This window comes from Sapajus apella, unplaced genomic scaffold (genome assembly GCF_009761245.1).
Source record: "Sapajus apella isolate SASKATOON/1434 unplaced genomic scaffold, GSC_monkey_1.0 scaffold56, whole genome shotgun sequence".
In the NCBI taxonomy this organism is placed as follows: Eukaryota; Metazoa; Chordata; class Mammalia; order Primates; family Cebidae; genus Sapajus; species Sapajus apella.
In genome coordinates, this window is record NW_022436996.1 from 11,462,121 (window position 1) to 11,483,575 (window position 21,455).

The window sequence follows — 21,455 nt, forward strand, 5'->3', positions numbered from 1 at the left end:
ACCAACAGTGTAAAAGTGTTGCTATTTCTCCACATCCTCTCCAGCATCTGTTGTCTCCTGATTTTTTAATGATGGCCATTCTAACCAGTATGAAATGGTATCTCAATGTGGTTTTGGTTTCCATTTCTCTAATGACCAGTGATGATGAACATTTTTTCATATGTTTCTTGGCCTCATATATGTCTTCTTTTGAAAAGTGTCTGTTCATGTCCTTTGCCCACTTTCGAATGGGTTTGGTTTTTTCTTGTAAACCTGTTTTAGTTCTTTGTAGAATCTGGATATTAGCCCCTTGTCAGACAGGTAGCTTACAATTTTTTTTTTCCATTTTGTTGGTTGCGGGTTCACTCTAATGATTATTTCCTTTGCTGTACAGAAGCTCTGGAGTTTAATTAGATCCCATTTATCTATTTTGGCTTTTGTTCCCATTGCTTTTGGTGTTTAGCCATGAATTCCTTGTCTATGCCTAAAATGGTTTTGCCTAGGTTTTCTTCTAGGGTTTTTATGGTGTTAGGTCTTATGTTTAGATCTTTAATCCATCTGGAGTTAAATTTTAGTGTAAAGTGTCAGGAAGGGGTCCAATGTCTGCTTTCTGCACATTGCTAGCCAGTTTTCCCAACACCATTTATTAAACAGGCTGATTTCTACAAAAGGCATATGAAGCACAAGGTTGAAAGTTTGGCAGAAGAATTGATTGGCATCTCTAACTTACCATTCTTTCTAATCAGATTGTTATGAAGATTGAGAAACAAATAGAACACAGATGAAAACAGTTTATAATCTGTAAAATGCTATATTGAAAATAAGGTAGAGGATATACTGTATCAAACTTTCAAATGTTTTGTGTCTGTGCCAACCTTGGAAACGGTAACACATCTAACTGCTATTAACCCAGAATGACACAAGACTGGGAAGCCTTCAATGGATGAAAAATGTGGGGATACATCAGAACACACATCACAGGAATAAGGCATTGATACAAAACAACAAAAGCACTGACAAACTAAAAGCAGCCGGCTCCAAAAGACATGTTAGAATTACACATGGATTTTTCATTTTTAACATCACATTTCCCCCAACCTTTGCCATGTATTGGTCCCTGACATCAAGATTATAGCAGATGGTTTTGGATTACGAAGACCCATAATCTAAATTCGATTTTATAAATATGTGACACTCTGTTATCCAAATATTTCATTTATACTGTGCTTTTCTATGTATTTATAAACCCTCTCTCCAAAATGTATCTTAGGAGTATCATTTCAGGAAATAATAAAATTTGAAGCCAATGTTTGTCAACATAATACTCCACTGAATTTGTTCTTTTCTACATTTGTATAATTAGTAGGTTAAATTCTTATATTGTTCTGTTAGTATATTATCTTCTCCCTTTCAGATGCTTATACAGTGTCTGTATCAGATGACCGTTGCCACTTGTAAATTAAGAAAATGTATCTCCAACATTTTCTGTTTGGAATTCTCTGTCTTCTTTATATCTTCCAGATAGATAACATCATGCTATACTTTAAAAAAAATATCCTTTCTCTCATTGTAGGCTATTAACCATGTATATCTTATCATATGTTTTACTCAACAGGGCTCTTCTCCCAAGGATATTTGCATATGAACTTTATAGTGGAATAAAATATTTTGTTGTCCAGCCTGGCCAACATGGCAAAACCCCACCTCTACTAAAAATACAAAAGTCAGTCCGGCATGATGGCACTCTCCTGTAATCCCAGCTACTTTGAAGGTTGAGACAGAAGAATCGCTTGAACCTGGGAGGTGGAGCTTGTAGTGAGCAGAGATCATTTTACTGCACTCCAGCCTGGGACACAGAGTGAGACCTTGTCTCAAAAAAAGAAAAAAAAAAAAAAAAACATTTTGTATTATAACAACTATGTGTGCCTTTCTTTTTATTTTTCCTTGGAGAGGACATAACCTTCTTTTCTCCTGCTAGTTCCCTTGTACCATACTCACGTGGCCATCAAGGGTTAAGCCCTACATGTTTGTGTCTTGTCTGTATCTTCAGAGACAGAGCAGCATAAAGGGGGAAGATATAGCTTAGTTACCTCACCAGCCACAAAAATTAGCAAGTAAAAATTAGAGGGTTGGGGATGGGGAGTTATACATCATTATGCACAGCATAATGCTGATAAGCAAAGCAGTCTTTAGCAGCCAAAAAGTACATAGCTGCACCTCCCCACATAACAAATGATGATGAAATGGGCTACAGTGAAGTGTAAACCTGTAATATTAATATTTTAGAAGCTTAATATCAGATATCTCTCTCTGTATATATGAGTATATACATAAGTAGTTCTAAATGATGTAATGTGGTATCTTGTATCATGTTAAAACAAATAAAAAATAATTTAACTTTTCTAGAATTAAATGAGAGCAACAAAAGTATTTTTTTTGTAAAAGATATTAATTCCCATAAAAAAATCAAAGGCAAAATAAATCTGTATGTAAAGTTTCAGCATCTGGTAGCCTGCTGCTCTAAAAGGTTAGAAAGAAAAAATACTCACATCTCTCTAATTCCCATAATTAACACTTTAAAATTTCTGTGCCTATAACATTTATACTCTCTCCTGCAACTAGAGCACCCATGCTATTTAGTGAGATCTTACATTGAAATGGGTTCCATTATGGAAGACAGTGTGTCAATTCCTCAAGGATCTATAAACAGAAATTCCATTCGACCCAGCAATCCCATTGCTGGGTATATACCCAAAGGACTATACATTGTTCTATTATAAAGACACACGCACATGTATGCTCTTTGTGGCACTGTTTACGATAGCAAAGACCTGGAGCCAACCCAAATGCCCATCAATGATAGACTGGACAAAGAGGTGGCACATCTACACCATGGAATACTACACAACCATAAAAAATGACGAGTTAGTGTCCTTAGACACATGGATGAATCTAGAAACCACCATTCTTAGCAAACTGACACAAGAACAGAAAACTGAACACTGCATGTTTTCATTCATAGGTGGGTGATGAACAATGAGAACACTTTGGCACAGGGAAGGGAACAACACTCACAGGGCTAGGTCGGGGAGGTAGAGGGGAGGGAGGGGAAGGGACAGTGGGAGGATGGGGAGGATGGGGAGGGATAACACTGGGAGAAATGCCTGATGTAGGTGTCGGGGGTGGGGAGTGTGGATGGAGACAGCAAACTACCATGGCATGTAAGTACCTGTGTAAGACGTGTACATATACCCCAGAGCCCAAAATACAATTAAAAAAAATAAAGAAATGGGTTCCTTACTCAACACCGTCACTTGGCCTCAGTTTCTTTATTGTGCACTTTCAATTTTCTCATTGTTGACTAGATTGTATCATTTGTATTCCTGAAGTGCTGTATGCATGACAGAACCTGACTTGCCCAGATTTACTGTCATATTCTTCAGTCATATTTTCCCTCACAACTTTTGAAAGTAGCATTTTCTGACTCTGCTTCCACTCCTTACAGTTGCTTTAGGTCTCTTGGTGTCATGTCACTTATTTTAGGGAAAAATACATTCCCTTGGCACCTAGAATTATATGGAATATCTTTTTTATATTTTGCTCTAGGTTTTCTAATACTGGGATGGTCTGTATTGTAATTATCATTTGGGTATGGACAGTCTGTTGCGTCATGTTTTTCTGTCTATATTCATTGTTTTATAGTTGTTTCCAATGACTTTTATGAGAGAGAAATAGATTTAAATTTCTATTACTTCAACATCTTTAGGTAGAACTTTTGATAACTTATAATAACTCAACAATACTTTCATGTCCATTGCCTGATGAATATCAAGTTATAAAAATGAGCTAATTTATACTAATATTACATTAAAACTGCATATTTGTTATGTTCCTCTACCTTTGTTTGTATATCACTTTTTCACCAAGTCTTTTTACTGATTGAGACATCTTCATACTTCTGTGAATACCTTATATTATTCTGAATATACTAGGCTAGCTTTTTCTTATCTGGATTCTTTTCGGCTTTTGGTCTTCATAAACCTGATATGCCTTTCTTTACTAATGCAATATTTTTTCTTCCCCTCTTTATTATTTCCTCTTGTTTTTATTTTGAGTTTCCTCCTGCTCTCTTTTTTCATCTTTGTTATAGTCCTTCCTTCCTTCCTTCATTCCTTCGTTCCTTCCTTCCTTCCTTCCTTCCTTCCTCCCTCCCTGTCTCCCTTTCTTCTTCCCTCTCTTCTTCCCTTCCTTGTTTCCTCGTATATCCTTTCCCTTTTATTTTTTTTATTTCTATAATTGGTTGATTCAAGATTTATGATTTCACATTTCTTATTTTCCTTTAGCTTTATTAATGTACAATCACAAAAAATTATATATTTATAGTTTTCTACATGGTGTTTTGACATATGCATTGTAAAATAATTAACTCAAGATAATTAATATATCCATGACAAAACAATTATTTTTTATAAAGGGTGAGACCACTTAAAAGCTATTATTTTAGCAATTTTCAAGCATGCAACATATTATTATTATTATTTATTGTACTTTAGGTTCTGGGATCATGCAGGATTGTTGATCATCCAGGATGTTGCATAGTTATATACGTGGAATGCAGTTTGCTGCTTCCATCCCCCTGTAACCTATATCTGGCATTTCTCCCCATGTTATCCCTCCCCAACTTCCTACCCTCCACTGTCCTCCCCCACCCCCCACCAAGAGATGCCAGTATGTGATGCTCCCCTCCCTGTGTCCATGCCAACACATTATTAAGTATAGTCACCATGCTATACAATAGATATACAAAACTTATTCATATTGTCAACTAAAACTTTACCTTTTAACAACTATCTCTGTTTTTTCTCCCTCTCCACCCAAGCCCCTGTCAACCATCATTGCTGTTTTACTGAATAAAACATCGTGGTCTTTGTTTGTTGACTCATATTTATCTAAGTTAATATTATTTCCTTCCTTTTTAAGTTGCTATCCACCCATATTTCTACCAGCTGCTCCTTTGAAGCAAAAGAGTTTTTGCCTCTGTCCTTAATTATGTTCTTTTACTCTCAATGAATTGCTACAAAATTTGAAACTACCGGTTACTAACGAATTCCATGATTTAAGGTCAAGAACTCAAGTTGTAGTTGAACACATCTAGCTACTTTTACAGAGATTTTATAATAGAACTACATTCTGGGTCCTGGAGGAAAAATTACAAGGCCATTGCATCTTCAATAGGAACTAAGTTTTTACATTAATATACAGTAGATACAAAGTGCTCTTTTTAATACACTGTATACATTTTAGGAGTCAACTCTTTTACATCTGTAAGTGATTTTTTGATTAACAGATTTTTTTTTTTTTTTTGAGGTGGAGTCTCACCCCGATGCCCAGGCTGGAGTGCAGTGGCGTGATCTCGGCTCACTGCAGCCTCCACCTCCGGGGTTCAAGAGATTTTCCTGCCTCAGCCTCCAGCATAGCTGGGATTATAAGCACCCACCACTAGGCCCAGCTAATTTTGTCTATCTTTAGTAGAGATGGGGTTTCATCATGTTGGTCTTGAACTCCTGACCTTGTGAGCCACCCTTCTCGACCTCCCAAAGTTCTGGGATTACAGGTGTGAGCCACCGCGCTAGCCTGTTTCATAGGAATTTTAACTTTAAGCGTTTATGCCATTTTGACTTTATTATTTCAGGCAACTTCAAAATGTCTTCCATTTTGACTTACTATCTCTAGTTAGATTTAGCCTAAATTTTTCTGTTATTCCCCAACAGAGATTACATGAGAGGTTCATGGTATCTATGGATCTTTTTTTTAAATAAGGGTGGCAAGAATGATTTTTGGTGCCTGCCAACATCTGTTGTGTGACTACGTATATGTTATATATACATATATAGTTATAAATATAACATGTTTTATTTAACATGTTTATTGATAAAAGAATCAAAAGTTGGCTTACCTCCTCGCTTGTTTATCTTGGCATAGCCGGGAGAATAGCTACCAGACATGGAGGAGGAGCTGCTGAAAGACACATGGGGGAGTCCAGAGACAAGGGGCTCGTCACATTTTTCTAAAAACAAAAGAGAGAAAGAAACTCAATAAAGATTTCTAAATAATGATTGGTATGTGTTGGTTAAAATAATCATTGAATGTGGCATGTCTTTTATAAATCTTTGAAACAACATTTAGCAAATCAATGTAGGCAATTCTGTTATGCTAAACATAATAAAACACAGGGCCAGTTTATATAACCCTCTAATTTTCAAGAGGAAAACCATAGCAAAGCACCTTACTCTGAAGGACCTCGACTCAGATTTACTATCTGAGAATCACGAGTAAACTGAGCTTGTTCCTGTAACAAGCTTTGGTATCTGGCATCTCCTGGAAATCTTCAAGTGTTTATACATTACAGGAGCAGAGCACTAGAGTTATTGAGGTTGGGGGAGGAAAGACAAAGAGGACTCCTACCAAAGCTAAAAGACCGAGAATGGGGAGTTGCTAACCAACACGTATAACATTTCAGTTATGCGAGATGACTACGTTCTGGAGATCTCATGTGCAATATTATAACTCTAGATAATAATGCACACTTATCAAGCAGATCTCATGTTACACATTCTTACTAGAAGAAATAACTAGACATCAGCAAGTGAACACACAATAATCATCAACTTGAAAATTATTACCACCAGAAAAATTAATCAGTTTCCATCATACTCAACCAATCAACTGCACTGGAACCAGCGATACCTCAATTCTATTTGTAACACTTTCTGCACTTGGCTTTTATAATGTCATTAACATTTTTTTTTTCTTTTTTCTCATTAGCTGCTTGCTCTCTGATTCCTTTGATGGATCTGTCTCATTTTGCTAATGCCTAAGTGTTCCTAATGTTAGCGTGGCCGGGACTCTTCTGAGTCTACCCTCCCTCTCTGGGAGAGGGCATGGAGGGCTACGTCTTCTGGTTGCCAGAATGTTCCAAATCCTACTGCCTCACTTTAACTCCATAGTTACAGAACAGGAACACACAGCTTCCAGAGATCACTGTCACAAAAGACTGTGCAGTCTTCCTGCATCCCCTCTCACTCTGCTACAGTTCTTCTGCCTGCGGCAGCTGAAGAAACACTTTTTACACTGCAAGTGAACAGGTGGCTGTTGTACTCAAAATATTCTCAGGCTCCTGCTCTCAATTTGGCATACTGTTCATACTATTTGAAGTCCCCCTGCCACCACCCCACCACCCAGTGGTCTACGATGACCACAGTCCTCTCATCTCTTTCCCCATGTCCTTGTCCTGTCTAGCCACCATGGCCCCTTTCCTCTTCCTTTATAAACAAGCCTGCCCCTGCTGTAAGCCTTTGCAAAGACTATTCCAAGTATCCTCTCTTGTCACCTTTGCCATTGCAGATGCGCTTTGCTAGTTCACCCAGCATTTTGTTGCCATTCGCCTCGGTACCCACAGCCTGCTCGATTTTCCACCATCACACTTAGCACCAATTGATATATTATGTTGCTACTCATTCAATTGTTTTGCTGCCTTTCTCTCCCACTAGTCAGCAAGCTCTATCTGAAATGAAGTTTTAGATAGTTGGCCTAATGCTTACTGTTCGGTGATCTGAACAAGGGTACTTGGCACATACTCTAAAAACATTTGCAGAATACATGAATGAATGCACTAAACCCGATGAACCTCAAAGAGTCTGGAAGCATGATCTCATATTATAACATGGCACAACACTTAATTTTTAGAGTGGTGGTCTTAAATTCTCAACAAATGTTTGTGTTCAGAACTCTGTTTAATAAAACAGAAAATTTTTCTCTATATAGTCAAACATGGTTTCTCAGAAATTTATAAGCAAAAAAAAATTAGCAACAGAAAGAATAATTTTCTTGTAAATTCACTTAAGTGAAGTCTCCAATGACACTGGAGAAATGAATTATTATTTATTGTCTTACACTCAATTGTATACAAATTGGAAATTAAAATGAGCAAATTCGTCTTCATATAATATTTTTAAATTGCTTATTTTTCTTAGTTATACTGCAAGCACCTCTGGGAAATAGGGCATGTGTATATAAATAAGTTTCCCAGAAAGTTAAATGTGAAAGAATGAAAAGAACATAAAATTTGTTTTAAAAATATCAATTCACAAAGCTATCATCTAAAGTGAAGAATTTCATATTATTTGAAAACATTTACTTCTCTCTTTAGCTGTAAGTGAGCACAAACATACATCATTGATTTTCTTACTTTTGATTCATTTGAGTTTAACATTTTATAATTTTCAAGATAAATTTTGCCTTTAATTATAGTAAACATTACTTCTAATGTTCCCATTATTTTAAAAATGTGCTAACATTCACTCATTTTCATTTCACTCATTTAAATACGCATCAGTTGCCTATGTTGGGCCAAGCACTGAAGTGTGGCTGAAGGTGAAATTAACAACGTCCTGCCCTTGTACAGCATATGTTTTAGTGGTAAGAAACATCTCAACAAAAAAATGTTAATTTATATTATGCTATGGTAATTAATACTAGGAAGGAACATTAAATAAAAAACAGTGGGCAGGGAGTTTGGGGGTGAGGTGGAAAGGGAGAGAATTGCTATTTTATGCTGCCTTGTCAAGGAAAGCTTTGACAAAATGATCAGGTAGCATTTGAGTAGAAATATGAAGAAAAGGAGGAAGAAACCCACATGAGAAATCAACAGGATCACGCTAGGAGAAACTTATTCTAATCCATACATGCTCGATCAGGCTAGCCCATACTTGAAAATGATGCATGACACATTTCTAAAGGGGAATATCCAATGCATATAGATTATTGCATTTAATGTAATTAAAATAAGTTGATAATTGGTTAAATGATCCATTAGCTAATTTAAATTTAGAATTTAAATGTAGCATTTATAAAACCATCATATAGTTTAGAGTTATTACATTAAACAAATTGGCTTCTGTGAAAAATTGATCAGTCCCAAATTTTACATTTTTTTTGCTATTCTAAAAAATCAATTAAAATCAATTTTTAAAAATTTTAAAAATTAAATAATTTAAAATATATATATAATTATTCAAAATAACAATAATCAGAATTAAATTGAGATTAGTGAAGATCAAGGCAAATAAGAAATTGTTTTTAAAAAGGTGACTGAAAAATTATTATCAGAATGTAAAGCACTCACAATTTTATATTCTTCCAAATTAAAACATAATCTATAATCTTATTATTAAGCTGAAAATGCTACAATTACTGTATTTTCTCCTGGAGAATATTATGCTGCATTTTGCTGTTCTCACTGCTTTGGACAGATTATATGTATATGTGTGTGTGTGTGAGTGTGTACCCCTTTCCTATAGGTAACACACAGGTAATACGAGTAAATTTAACTAAGTTTCTCTCAAACTCTGAAAACTCCAAAATAGTGTCAATCACCAAGAGTTAGCAGACTATGGCCTGCAGGCCCAATCCAGCTCACAGATTGCCTTTGTAAACAACGTTTTATTGGAGCACAGTTACACGTCATGCATTTATGCATTTTCTATGACTGTTTTCATGCAGCAGTAGAATATTGCAATAGATATCATATGGCCAACAAAACTAAACTATTTAATATCTGAGCTTTTACAGAAAAAAGTTTCCCAACTTCTTATGTAGTGTAACAAGTATTGAAGGAATTTGGGAATCAGAATGAATGATGATTACTTAAGAGTGTCAGATACCATATAAATAATGAATAGAATCTGAAGAAATTAGAGACTACAGATAGGTAGAAAGAGGGTTAAGGATGTTTTAGAAAGGGGGAACACCTCAAGCAACGTGAAAGAAACCACGGTGAATTTGAAATTTCCCAGAGATGGTTGTAGCAGCACTCCGCACAAGCACATATTGCCATACTGACTATTACATTATACTATCCATTTTTATTTCCAACTGTAATAATGGTTATTACTCATTATCCATTCTAAAAAGTCTGCTTTATTGTTGTGCTAAAACACGTATCTCAATCTCCCGCAGACATTAAATACTACGAAATCAGGCAAATCCATAGAGAAAGTTAGAATTTTTATATAATAGTAAAGGAGGGAAGGAGAGAAGGAAAAAAGAACTAACATTTGAAATAATCCAGTATTGTATTTTCCCATACTGGGATGTCTCCCAAAACCACAGCCATATACAGCTATGGCAAATATTTGGTCTCCAGTGTACTTCCCTTCCAGGGAATCTTGGATGAAAACTAGAAGAGCAGATGGGCCTTGAGTTTTATTTTCGCACAATTTCAGTCAATCATGAAGGCAGACTAGCTATAAGGATTCTGTACGAACTCAAGCTGGAGCAGAGAAAATTATTGGCAAATGGACAGGAAATAGCTGTTGCCCTTTACCTAAAAGGTATAGTTGAGAGGTTTGGCTATTGGCAAGGGATATTGGCAAGAGTTTACAAGATTGAAGGACTTCAGATTGCATAGAATTGACACGAGAGTACGGTTTTCAAATGCATCTCTGCCGAAAGACGATGTCTGAAAAATCTTCACAAAACAATATATGTTTAAGCTATAACACTTCAAATAGATGTTTTATATGACCCATTTGGTAACATAAGCCAAATGGAGGAAAACAATTAACATCAACAAATGGCTCAAGAACAAAGCAGTGCTAGCTGAACAGAAATTCTAGCAATAACATCCTCATTTTTATATTAGGAAAAAATGCATCGCAAAAGGCACATTCTGAGTTGAACACATCACTCAGTGGTCTTACGTATATATTCAACTTCTACCTTCTGAAGTTGGAGCTACTGTACCTTTGCCTGTACATTTACCCTGCATCAAGTTGTATGGCTATTCCTTTCCATCATCAATAGCACAGCAGTTCCTCCAAGAGGTCTTTTATCTTCCTCCTGATGTCCAATTCAGGGTTTCTAGTGAATGCAATAATGGTCAGAAACGTAGATGGGCAGACAGCATGGGGACACTCAGGAGCAGAAGGCAAGGAGCAGTCCTGAAGCACAGAGATGGGTCACAATACCCTGAAGTAGACATCAGGGAGAAGACAAAAGACCTCTTGGAGGAACCACTGTGCTACTTGGGAAGCCAGAGAAAAGCTTGTTACTTAGCTTGTAACTCAAGATAGTTTTAGTCATAAGGACTAAGGCAGGATGTGAAGCAGAATGCAAGTTTGTTGGGAGGTTTGGCCAAAGCTTCTTAAATTACTCCTCATGTATGCAATCCCAATTTTGTTTAAATTTAATTTATAATTTACATTTTCTAATTTTTACCTATCATATTTTTCTTTAATAACATGGAAAGTACAAGAAACAGAATATAATATTCTCTTCTAATTTTTAAAACAATTTTTTAGACATACTTAAGGACCAAAATTTTTTAACTTAACTTTGTATAATAAACACTTTTTGGTGAAAGGCATGACTTTCAGAAGTAGCAGCATGCTCCTTAGAGTCAAAATATTTAGATTTTATTCCTAGCAACCTAAATTTGGGCAACTTGTTTCATCCTATCTTATCCACAGTTTCTTTATTTTTTTCATTATTTCAAAAGTTTTTTTTTCTCTGTTTTGACTCAGTTGTTCTAGATTTTTAAATCATAACGATGAAAATAAATGGTTAAACAATCAGAGTTATAGAAGTATGCTATAAAAATGTATGTTTCTTCTTAGGGCAAAAAAACCCATTAACTGCTACTCAATCTACCTTATATATCTTCAATTATAATATATTTTTCTCCCATATTCATGGTTCATACATTGCTTTTGTATATCTTTTGTTCCAGCTTCCCTGGACTACTTTTAGCTATTGAAAATAAGATACATCTTCCTCTTGCTCCTGTACAATTTCAAACAAACATATAAAGAACCCTGGTAATCCATAGAATTCATCACTTTTACTAGTCTTCATAGTACATACACACACACATACATTTGACATCACAGATATTTAGATATACACACAAATAAACAAACAAAAAACATTTACCATCTGGTCTTTAACATACTTTTTCACTTACTGATTTATCATAGAAATTCCCATGCAAATATTGCCTCATTTTTTATATTTCATTTTATATTAGAGAATTTTTATTATTTATATTAGATCCTGCATGTCAGAGGTAGCTAACTTTGCACATAAAATATGAAAGTGTTAGGTCATTGCTAAAACAGATTATATAATCACATTGAGAATTATTTTCTCATAGAGTCTATGAATAAGTTCTATGATAATAAGAATTTATCAGAGAGAGTATCCATGAAGAGAAGTACAATTAGTTTGTCATCAAATGCTAATTTTGGAAAAAGCTAAAGATAATGGAATTGGAATGAAATTAACTGATTGGTGTACCTTATCTGACACACAGTGACGAAACCTAAGTGAATAAAATAAATTCATCTGCCCTCCGTTTTTCTTTTCAGTATATCTTTGTTTCCTACCAGATGGAGGTGACTCAATTTACTCTTTTATTTCATTTTCCATTTAATGAGACAAAGCTCAATGTGCTACCATAGGCATTATAGTGGTGAGCACAAGTGAGGTAGCCTTCTCTCCTCCCATCTCAATCCTTCCAATTTGGACCGTGATGAATATACAGATGGCAGAGATCATTAAACCACAATCAGCAAATCAATGGATAGTAATAGGAATCATTTATTGACTACTTATGTAATAGGCAAGTAAATATTTTTAGTGGGTCATCTCATTGAGTTATCACAGTAACCCATTGAGATGGGTGTTATTACCACTTTATAGATGAGGAGCCTTCAGATCTCACAGTATATTAAAGTCAGGACAAAACCAAAATTGTATGTGATTATTAGGCCTATGCTTTTGAAGTCTAGTTTTCTGGGACAAATGGCCTCTATAGTGACTTCAGGTAAAATCCATATATGTTGCATTGGGCTACACAGAACTAATAATATTGAAATTGTCAAATTGTTCTCACCACCTCTCATTTTGATTCTAAGAATTTACATGAAATGTCACCCTATATAATAATATTGCAGCAATTTCAATATTTTGTGTGCCACATCAGACCCATGTCTTTTAACTGAAAGAGGTTTCTACAGTTTTAAATAGATGTTTTCAGATAAACCCATATATAATCAGCAATTTAATGGGTATGCCTACATTGAATACACTCAGCAAAATACATCAACTTTATTTCATTTATTCATTCAATAAATATTTATTGGGCACTTATTTCCTGCGTCAATCTTTATCTCCTTACAATCCATTTTCTTTACAGTTACCAGATGGGTTTTTTAAAACTGAGCATCGGATTTTGCCATGTCCTGACAACCTCCTGGTGGCTTCCCTTCTTATTTAGTATAAAATCCAAGCTCCATTGGGCCTGAGATGGTCTGGCCCCAAAGATATCTCTGGTGCTATTTTATTTCACTCATTCTCTGGATCACTCAGCTCTAGATTCACTCTCCTCTCTCTTTTTCAGACACACCAAGCATACCCTTGCTCAAAGGCCTTTCCATTCTCTCTGCTTTCCAGCTAAAATTCTCTCTACCAGGTCTAAAAGAGCTGGTTCCTTTCTACTATGATTCTGACTCAAATAATACCTTCACTTTTTCTGACCAGCTCAACTAAATTAACCAGCTCAGTTTCTGCCTTCATTCTCTTGAGACATTGCTTGCTATTCTATCACACTGTTTTGCTTTGTTTCATAGTGTCCATTACAATCTGAAATTATCTTGTTTGTTTTTTAATTTATTACTTTTCTTATTGATTGGACTGTAAATACCACGAGAGGAAGGCAGGTGCCTGACCTGTCCACTCTGCATTCCCAGAGCCTAAACATCTGACATGCAGCACAACACAACCTTGCAGAGAGTCGTTGAATCAATGAATGACTGACAATGATAAAAAAAATAAATCCATCTAAAAGCAAGCAAGGCAAAGTACTTCCTAGTATTGACTATTGAGATGTATTCACTTCATCTGTTTAGCTTCTAATCTGCATGTTTATATTTTCCATTTTAAAATCTGTATTGAGTGTTCTCACTCATAGGCAGGTGTTGAACAATGAGAACACATGGACACAGGGAGGGGAGCATCACACATTGAGGTATTTGGGGGGGGAACTAGGGGAGGGACAGTGAGGGGTAGGGAGTTGGGGAGGGACAACATAGGGAGAAATGCCAGATATAGGTGATGGGGAGGAAGGCAGCAAACCACATTGCCATGTATGTACCTATGCAACGATCCTGCATGTTCTTCACATGTACACCAAAACCTAAAACGCAATAAAATATATATATATATTAAATAAATGATTTGCTTTGTAAATTGTACATGGAAATTTATTTAAAAATTTTTAAATAAAGAGACAAATTTTTTTTTTAAATATCTGCATTGCAAAAGAAAAATGTTTTTATTCCACGGTCTTATACATAGATCTTCTTCACTGTATCCCACAAAAGAAAGATCATCTATGGTCTTCAACAACTTAAAATGACTTGTAATTTGGAATCCCTGAACTACATAGAGGGTTTGTCTAACTCATGAGTACAGTATATGACTCTAGAACTTTTAAAATATCTTGGCTCCAGCAAATGAGTTTTTGAGACTTGAAGCTATTGACTGTTGTGAGTTAGCTATTTTACATCTATTTTTAGTCTTCAAAAGAACATAAGATTTTGGTGTTCCTAATATAACATTTTCATTCTGTATCACTGAAAGTCTATTATGATCAATATTTGTTTATATGTTGATCTCTCTGCTGATAACCCTCTCTTGAGGTAGGGAATGTCTTTATATCCCCAAAATGCAATGTTGAACACAATATTGAATTTATTGTGTTCAATATTTTTCAAAACATAGAAATTCTTTATATGTTTTAAAAATATTGAACATAATAAATGCAATATTAATAGCTTATGACAATTAATAAATTCGATTTTTTAATCTTAAAAATTAATTCGGATTTCTTTCATTTTCTTTTTTGGTTTGTCTAATAGCTGTATTTAAAAATAATAATGAAATGAAAGTAGTAAAACTAGAAAATCAGTCACATTTAGAGGAATCTTGGTTGCAAATCAAATAAAGAATTGTCTGATCTGCATGTACCAAGGGCAAATTACTTCGAGATGCAGTTCAAATTTTGCTGGACATTTAACAGCTGCAGCATATTTCCGACAGATGGTATAACAGATGAATCAGTTTCAAATTCTCTACTGAACTGTAATATACTAGAAATGAAATAGATTTCTGAGGGTTTTTTTTTTTTTAAGTTAACCTTTTGTCTTCTCGAAGTTGATCTTCTAATTTAAAAGAAAAAACTCTATAACACAAAATAATAAAAGTCAATTTTTACCCTTGGTGTAATCTGGAAAATAAATTGAAATTTTAATTTCCTAACTTCATGCAACAAATGCAACAAAAGGAAATAAATAGTATTCAAAAATTGAATCACCACCCATGAGATAAGCAAATGTTTTAATCTCTAACACGGTGTCGACAGCAGTCTTTTCTTTTTTTAACTCAAATTCTGCAGTCTTATAAGAAGGCAGAGCTACCTAGAGTTTTTAATAAATCAATAACCTGAAGACTGTCAAGGTCAATCGCAATATGACTAAATGAACTTGAGTACTCTTAAAGCTTTGATTGACAGACTTCCTATGGGCAGGGCTTATTTGGATTATAATGTATTGGCCCACTGGTAAATGCATTTTTGACTCTCTAGTTTCTTTAACTGGTTAACTGAAAGTTAGTATTTAACAATAAAAAATGTCGTTACTGACAAATCTATTTCTTAGATTACTTAACCCATTTAACTTGAAATAACTAAGAGCTGTAGGTAAGCATCTTCCCAGTGTGCTTTGCTTAAGTCACTTCAGATTAGGCCATACATTCAAGATGTGCAGAGTGAACCATGGAGCACTAGAGAGCCAGTAAGAGTGAAGCTATAGAAAAATCTTTAATCAGTTGACAGATGTTTATAGAATGATAGGTTAAAACAGTAGTCTATAAAACTATTTATAATATGGTCTTCATTTTATGAAATTGATATTTATAGGTAAAGAAATGACTGAAAGTATATGTAACCCAAAATGTCAATCATGGTGCTGAATTGATTGCTAGATAATTGTTGACCTTCATTGTCTTCTGCTTTCCACTGTTTGGAAATGTTCTTCAACTAACATATATTGATTTTATAGGGTTTGAAAAATAAATAGTATTAAGAATAACTAACCAGTGATCATGAGTGCACAAATTATATCCATTTCCTTCAATGATGATTTATAGAGTACCTACAGTTGGGGGACAACAGTGAACAACATAGCATTTTATGTTATACTAAATATAAAAAAATACACAGTATTTCAGATGGTGTTAATCACAGAGAAAATAGGGCGTGATAGGAAGATGAGGGATTTGAGTGGATGGATAAATATCCTTTAAATTAGAGTTTTAGAAAGCCTTGATAAGGTATCATTTTTAGCAGGACTTAATGGAAAGAGATAACAAGCCATAGGGTTATCTGATATCTGTGGAATAGTAATTCTAGCACAACAAACTCACTTCAGAAGGCTCAGGAGCAGGAACAAGGTGGGTATGTTCAAGTGTCCTGGGAGGCCACTGAGGATGGAACAGAAGCATGAGGTAAACAGGAAGGAAAGTGACCAGAGAGGCTTCAGAAGATGGGCTAGGAGGCAACTTTGTTGGGCTTTGTAGGAGATTGATATGGTTTAGCTGTGTCCCCACCCGAATCGCAACTTGAATTGTAGCTCCCATAATTCCCATTGGGAGGGACCAAGTTGGAGGTAATTGAATCATAGGGGCAAGTCATTCCTGTGCTGTTCTCACGATACTAAGTCTCATGAAATCTGCAGGTTTTATAAAGGGGAGTTCCCCTGCACAGGCTCCCTTGTCTGCCACCATGTAAGACATGACTTTGCTCCTCTTCTGCCTTCCACCAGGATTATGAGGCTCCCCAGCCATGTGGAACTGTGAGCCCATTAAATCTCTTTTCTTTATGCATTATGAAGCCACAGCTGTCTCTATTAGCAGTGTGAGAACAGAATACTACTGGGATTCTTAGGAGCTGGGCTTTAGTAGCATTCAAAGAATAGAAGCCCACAACAAGAGAAAATGTGGTATTTTGCCAAGTTTATTGTAATGAAAGTGGAAGTTTAATGTAAACAGTGTTATTTACTATCTAGACATCATTCTATTAAAATTTATATATAAAGACCTTCATAAGAGGTATTAATTCTAACTAACCCAAATCAACTTTTTGTCTCTAATGAATAAAGAAAATAAGTTGAAAAATATTTGGTGTCCTGGGTATAAATTTATCATCAGATGTAAGGATCTATACTAAAAGAGCATTCATTTAATTTGTTAATCTATCATTAATTTATTTAACCATATCTTTCTTAAATATATTTAGATTTTGACACACATACTATCCTTTGAAGTGGTGACTTGAAAAATATTCCCCTTGGTCTCTCAATAACCTGATTTCAGTTCTCCTCATGTCTTCAGTAATACAGAGGAGTTACTATTGTATAAAATAAAACAAGTTATATCCACTTGTAGAAGGCTTGTCTAAAAAGAAATTACCCAGTTATCCATAAGCAATGGGATAATCGTAATTGAAAGGAGTGAATAAAGGGAGGAGACAAGGTAAGTTCTGCTTGAAGGGGCAAGAACACTTTTAATGCTTTAAAAGAACATGATATGATAAGCACAATTTCCCTACGTATAAAATGATAGAGAAGAGCACTCCAGGCAATAGCATCAATACCACAATAAAGTATAAATATGGGAATGTATAGCATCTTCAAGAAGGAATCAGACAAAAACAAACAGAATCTTAAAAACAACAGCAAATCACACTTGTTCTCTCTGCCTAAAGTGCTCTTCTCCCAATTTTCTCTTGGATGACTAACTGATCATGTCCTACATCAGATCTCAGAAGGAGAGTCCTTCTGTGAGTTCACCATCACTTACACTAAATTTAGTCTGCCTCCCTCTTTTCAGGGAACACATTTATTTTCTTTCTCTTTTTGAAGCAATTATGATGATTAATAATTCTGCATTCATCTGTGTATTCACTTGTTTAATATCTGACTCTACCACGAGTTATTAACCCTACAAGCGTGGACCTAAGAGTTGTGTTGTTTTTGTATACTTGGCATATGGGATAGAATGAATGCACAGTGGATGTGTGGAGGGTGGTGATCATTGAATCTACAGAAAAGATGAACAAAAAGGAATGCCAAGGGCAAACTGAATAATCTTATTCATTTGATTCTGTTTTGCATACTTTCATTTTTCTTTCAACAAATCTGTATTGGATACCTATCATGTTTGAACCCAGGTATCTTTGAGTCAAGTCCTCACAGGTTAGTAAACATCATGCAGTAAATGTGAATTATATTCTGTAGGCCTTAAGAAACCACTGAAATGGTTCCTTCATTGGGATAGTTACATGATATGATTATATCTACATTTGAGAAGAAACAAAACATTGACATCTGGGTGGTAGAGCCATTATTGGAGGTGTGTTCTAGAAACAAGGAGACTATTATATAGCAGTGTAAATTACAGTCTCTGGGTGTGGTGGCTCATGCCTGTAATCCCAGGCATATAAGCACTTTGGGAGGCCAAATCAGGCAGATAATTTGAGGTCAGGAGTTTGAGACCAGCCTGGGCAAAATGGAGAAATCCCATCTCTACAAAACTACAAAAATTATCCAGGTAGGATGGTGCGTGTGCCTGTTGTCCCAGCTACTTGGGAGGCTAAGGTGGGAGGATGGCTTGAGCCCAGGAGGCGGATGTTGTAGTGAGTCAAGAACGTATCACTGCACTCCAGCTTGGGCAACAAAGCCAGGCCCTGTCTTAAAAAAAAAAAAAAACCCACTAAATTAGAAGTGATACAGAGGTGAATAAAGACAGTGGCAATGGAATGATAAGAGAAGAAAGTGGTGAAAGTTATTTTGGAAGGTTAGTGAATTTGGTTTTCAGCCAGATGTGAGAAGTTATAGGAAGAAGAAAGACAAAAAATCACTAATTTCTTATGTGGATGACTGAATAGAGTGTGCAGTCATTCACTAAGCAACAGCCATAAAATATGGACTTGGGCCCATTTACTTAATTTATTAAAATAGGAGGTTTGACTCATTTAAGAACATATGCCAAGACTGCATCTTCACACTTAATTGAATTCATGTTTTTGAATGAAATTACCCATCATAGGTTCTGTACCTCCTTGGTTGAAACAATAAAATTTGCTTAACTAGAAAACAGAAAGCAAGTGCCATAGCACTTGTAAAAGCTTCCTAAGACACTTAAGATTCTCACTTAAGATTCTCACTTTCAGGCAAAACTACCCAAGGTTTATTTTTACATCTACATAATAAATTACTAAGCTTTGTCTTTCTTACTGTGATACTTTGTTGTTGAATAAGATTTTTCCAGCAAATATGGCTTTATTCATTGGTGTTATGGTAACTGCAAGCCTTGTTCCGTATAAGATAACCTGGAAAAGAAAGAAAGCTATGCACTAGTGCCCATCAATTTACAACTTCTGAAGGACCTTGCTCTCACCATTTTTTAAAATTATGATCTGTTCATCCTCCCCTTTCTAATGACTCTGTCTTTAAGCACATACATTTCCCTTATTTTAAGAAGAAAGATTTTTTTCATCACTGCTGACCCATCCCGTCAGAGTCAGGTCACTTGAATGAAGAGTTCTGCACTTCACCAGTAAAAAAAATGCTCTGGGCACCTGGGGGTAAAGGTAAAAGCATGTTCTACTGATTTTCAGGATGTATTATATTCCAAAGAAAGTTGCTTGCCTTGACATATAGTATTGATAATGTTTAATTTCTAAATAAAATTGTTTTCAGAAGGATTTTATGAAGAATCAAAAACTATACCAATCTAAAAGAAAACAAAAATGAAATAAGTCATCTCAACACAAATGTGCACTCATTTTAGATGGAACTGAGGGCAGAAAATTGATTGGATCGTTTTTGCCACCATCCCCCATCATGAGTGGCAAGTGGACAGTGCTTGTTAGTAGTAGGTTTTTGCAATGACCAAGTTGAAGCTTAACTCTGGTCTTAAAAAGGCAAGAACAGGATAGAGTCAAGCCTTGAAAGTTCAAATCGAGAAGGGAGGATCAAAAAGGAAGTCAGGTGTAGGCAGGTGATATGATTTGGCTGTGTCCCCACACAAATCTCATTTTGAATTTTAACTCACTCAATTCCCAAGTGTTGTGGGAGGGACTCTGTGGAAAGTAATTGAATCATGGGGCAGGTCTTTCCCGTGCTATTCTTTTGATTGTGAATAAGTCTCACAGGATCTGATGGTTTTATAAAGAGGAATTTTCCTGCACAAGCTCTCTTGTCTTGTCTGTCACCATGTGAAATGTGCCTTGTACCTTCTACCATGATTGTGATGCCTCCCCAGCCATGTAGAACTGTGAGTCCATTAAAGCCCTTTCTTGTGTAAATTGTCCAGTCTCTGGTATGTCTTTATCAGGGGCATGAAAATGAATAATACAACAGGCAAACAGAGACCAGAACTCGGGAGATCAAAGCCCCAGCCAGATTGTTGAGCACCACACTTGGGATAACCTCTTCCATGTCTGTGGTTCAAACAACCAGGAGTGCATGAGAAGAGAAGCACTACAATCTAGAGATTTTCACAGTTAAAAGGAGATCTTAAATCTTTCACGGGCAGAAAGAAAGGGAAAACATAAGCAAGGTACAGAAATGAGACTAATCAGAGGCTACAAAAAGTCAGTTTGATTAATATGCCAGGTGGGTTTTGGGAATTAAGAAAAAGTGATTGAAAGTGTGCTTATCCTTGAAAGCTAAGCAGAGAATTTGCGATCTCATCTAGAAAGGAACTGGGAACAATTAAAGATTTCTGAATAGAGATATTACAGAATAAAAGTGCAAGCAATGTCATTAAAAAAAATAAACACTGTTTGGTTTTTAAGCTTCCTCAGAGAGGAGATTCCCAGAGAATGAATTCCAGGTGGGAAAACAAAATGCATCTTGAGAAAACAATGTAATCAGAAATAAATAGGAAATGGAGACAGCCCAATCCACTGAATTCTGTATTGCTAAGGTTCATACAGCTACCAGAAGATGAGAAAAGTTGCGGGTTTTACATTTTGAAATAAGAAATAGAGCCATAGCAGTGAAAAATAAATGAGATATGTATATTCTTGACCATAATAATGAAGAGATGGCTGCAATCTCATGGAAACAACTCTATTATTTTCCCAACACCTACATTTTTACAGAAGCTGGCCTCCGAACCTGAATTTAGAAAACCTAAGTTCTAGTTTCTATTTAGTTGTCAGCTCTCTCGATCAAGTTACATATTCATGTGGAATCTCAGTTTCTCCATTTGTTAAGTAGGAGAAATGAACATCATCTTTGGGGTCTCTTTTATGGCCAACATTTCTGAATTCTTTTTTTTTTTTTTTTTTT

The 21,455-nt window shown here is 35.5% G+C and overlaps 1 protein-coding gene across 1 annotated transcript in view; it reads right to left on the reverse strand.

Annotated features, from left to right (window-relative positions):
* CNTNAP2 (contactin associated protein 2) overlaps positions 1 to 21,455 on the reverse strand; it is a 2,272,324-nt gene that overhangs the window by 1,650,876 nt on the left and 599,993 nt on the right. Inside the window, exon 2 of the mRNA XM_032245220.1 lies at positions 5,936 to 6,046. Within this exon, the coding sequence (XP_032101111.1) occupies positions 5,936 to 6,046 (111 nt within the window). The remainder of the gene's footprint in view (positions 1 to 5,935; positions 6,047 to 21,455) is intronic.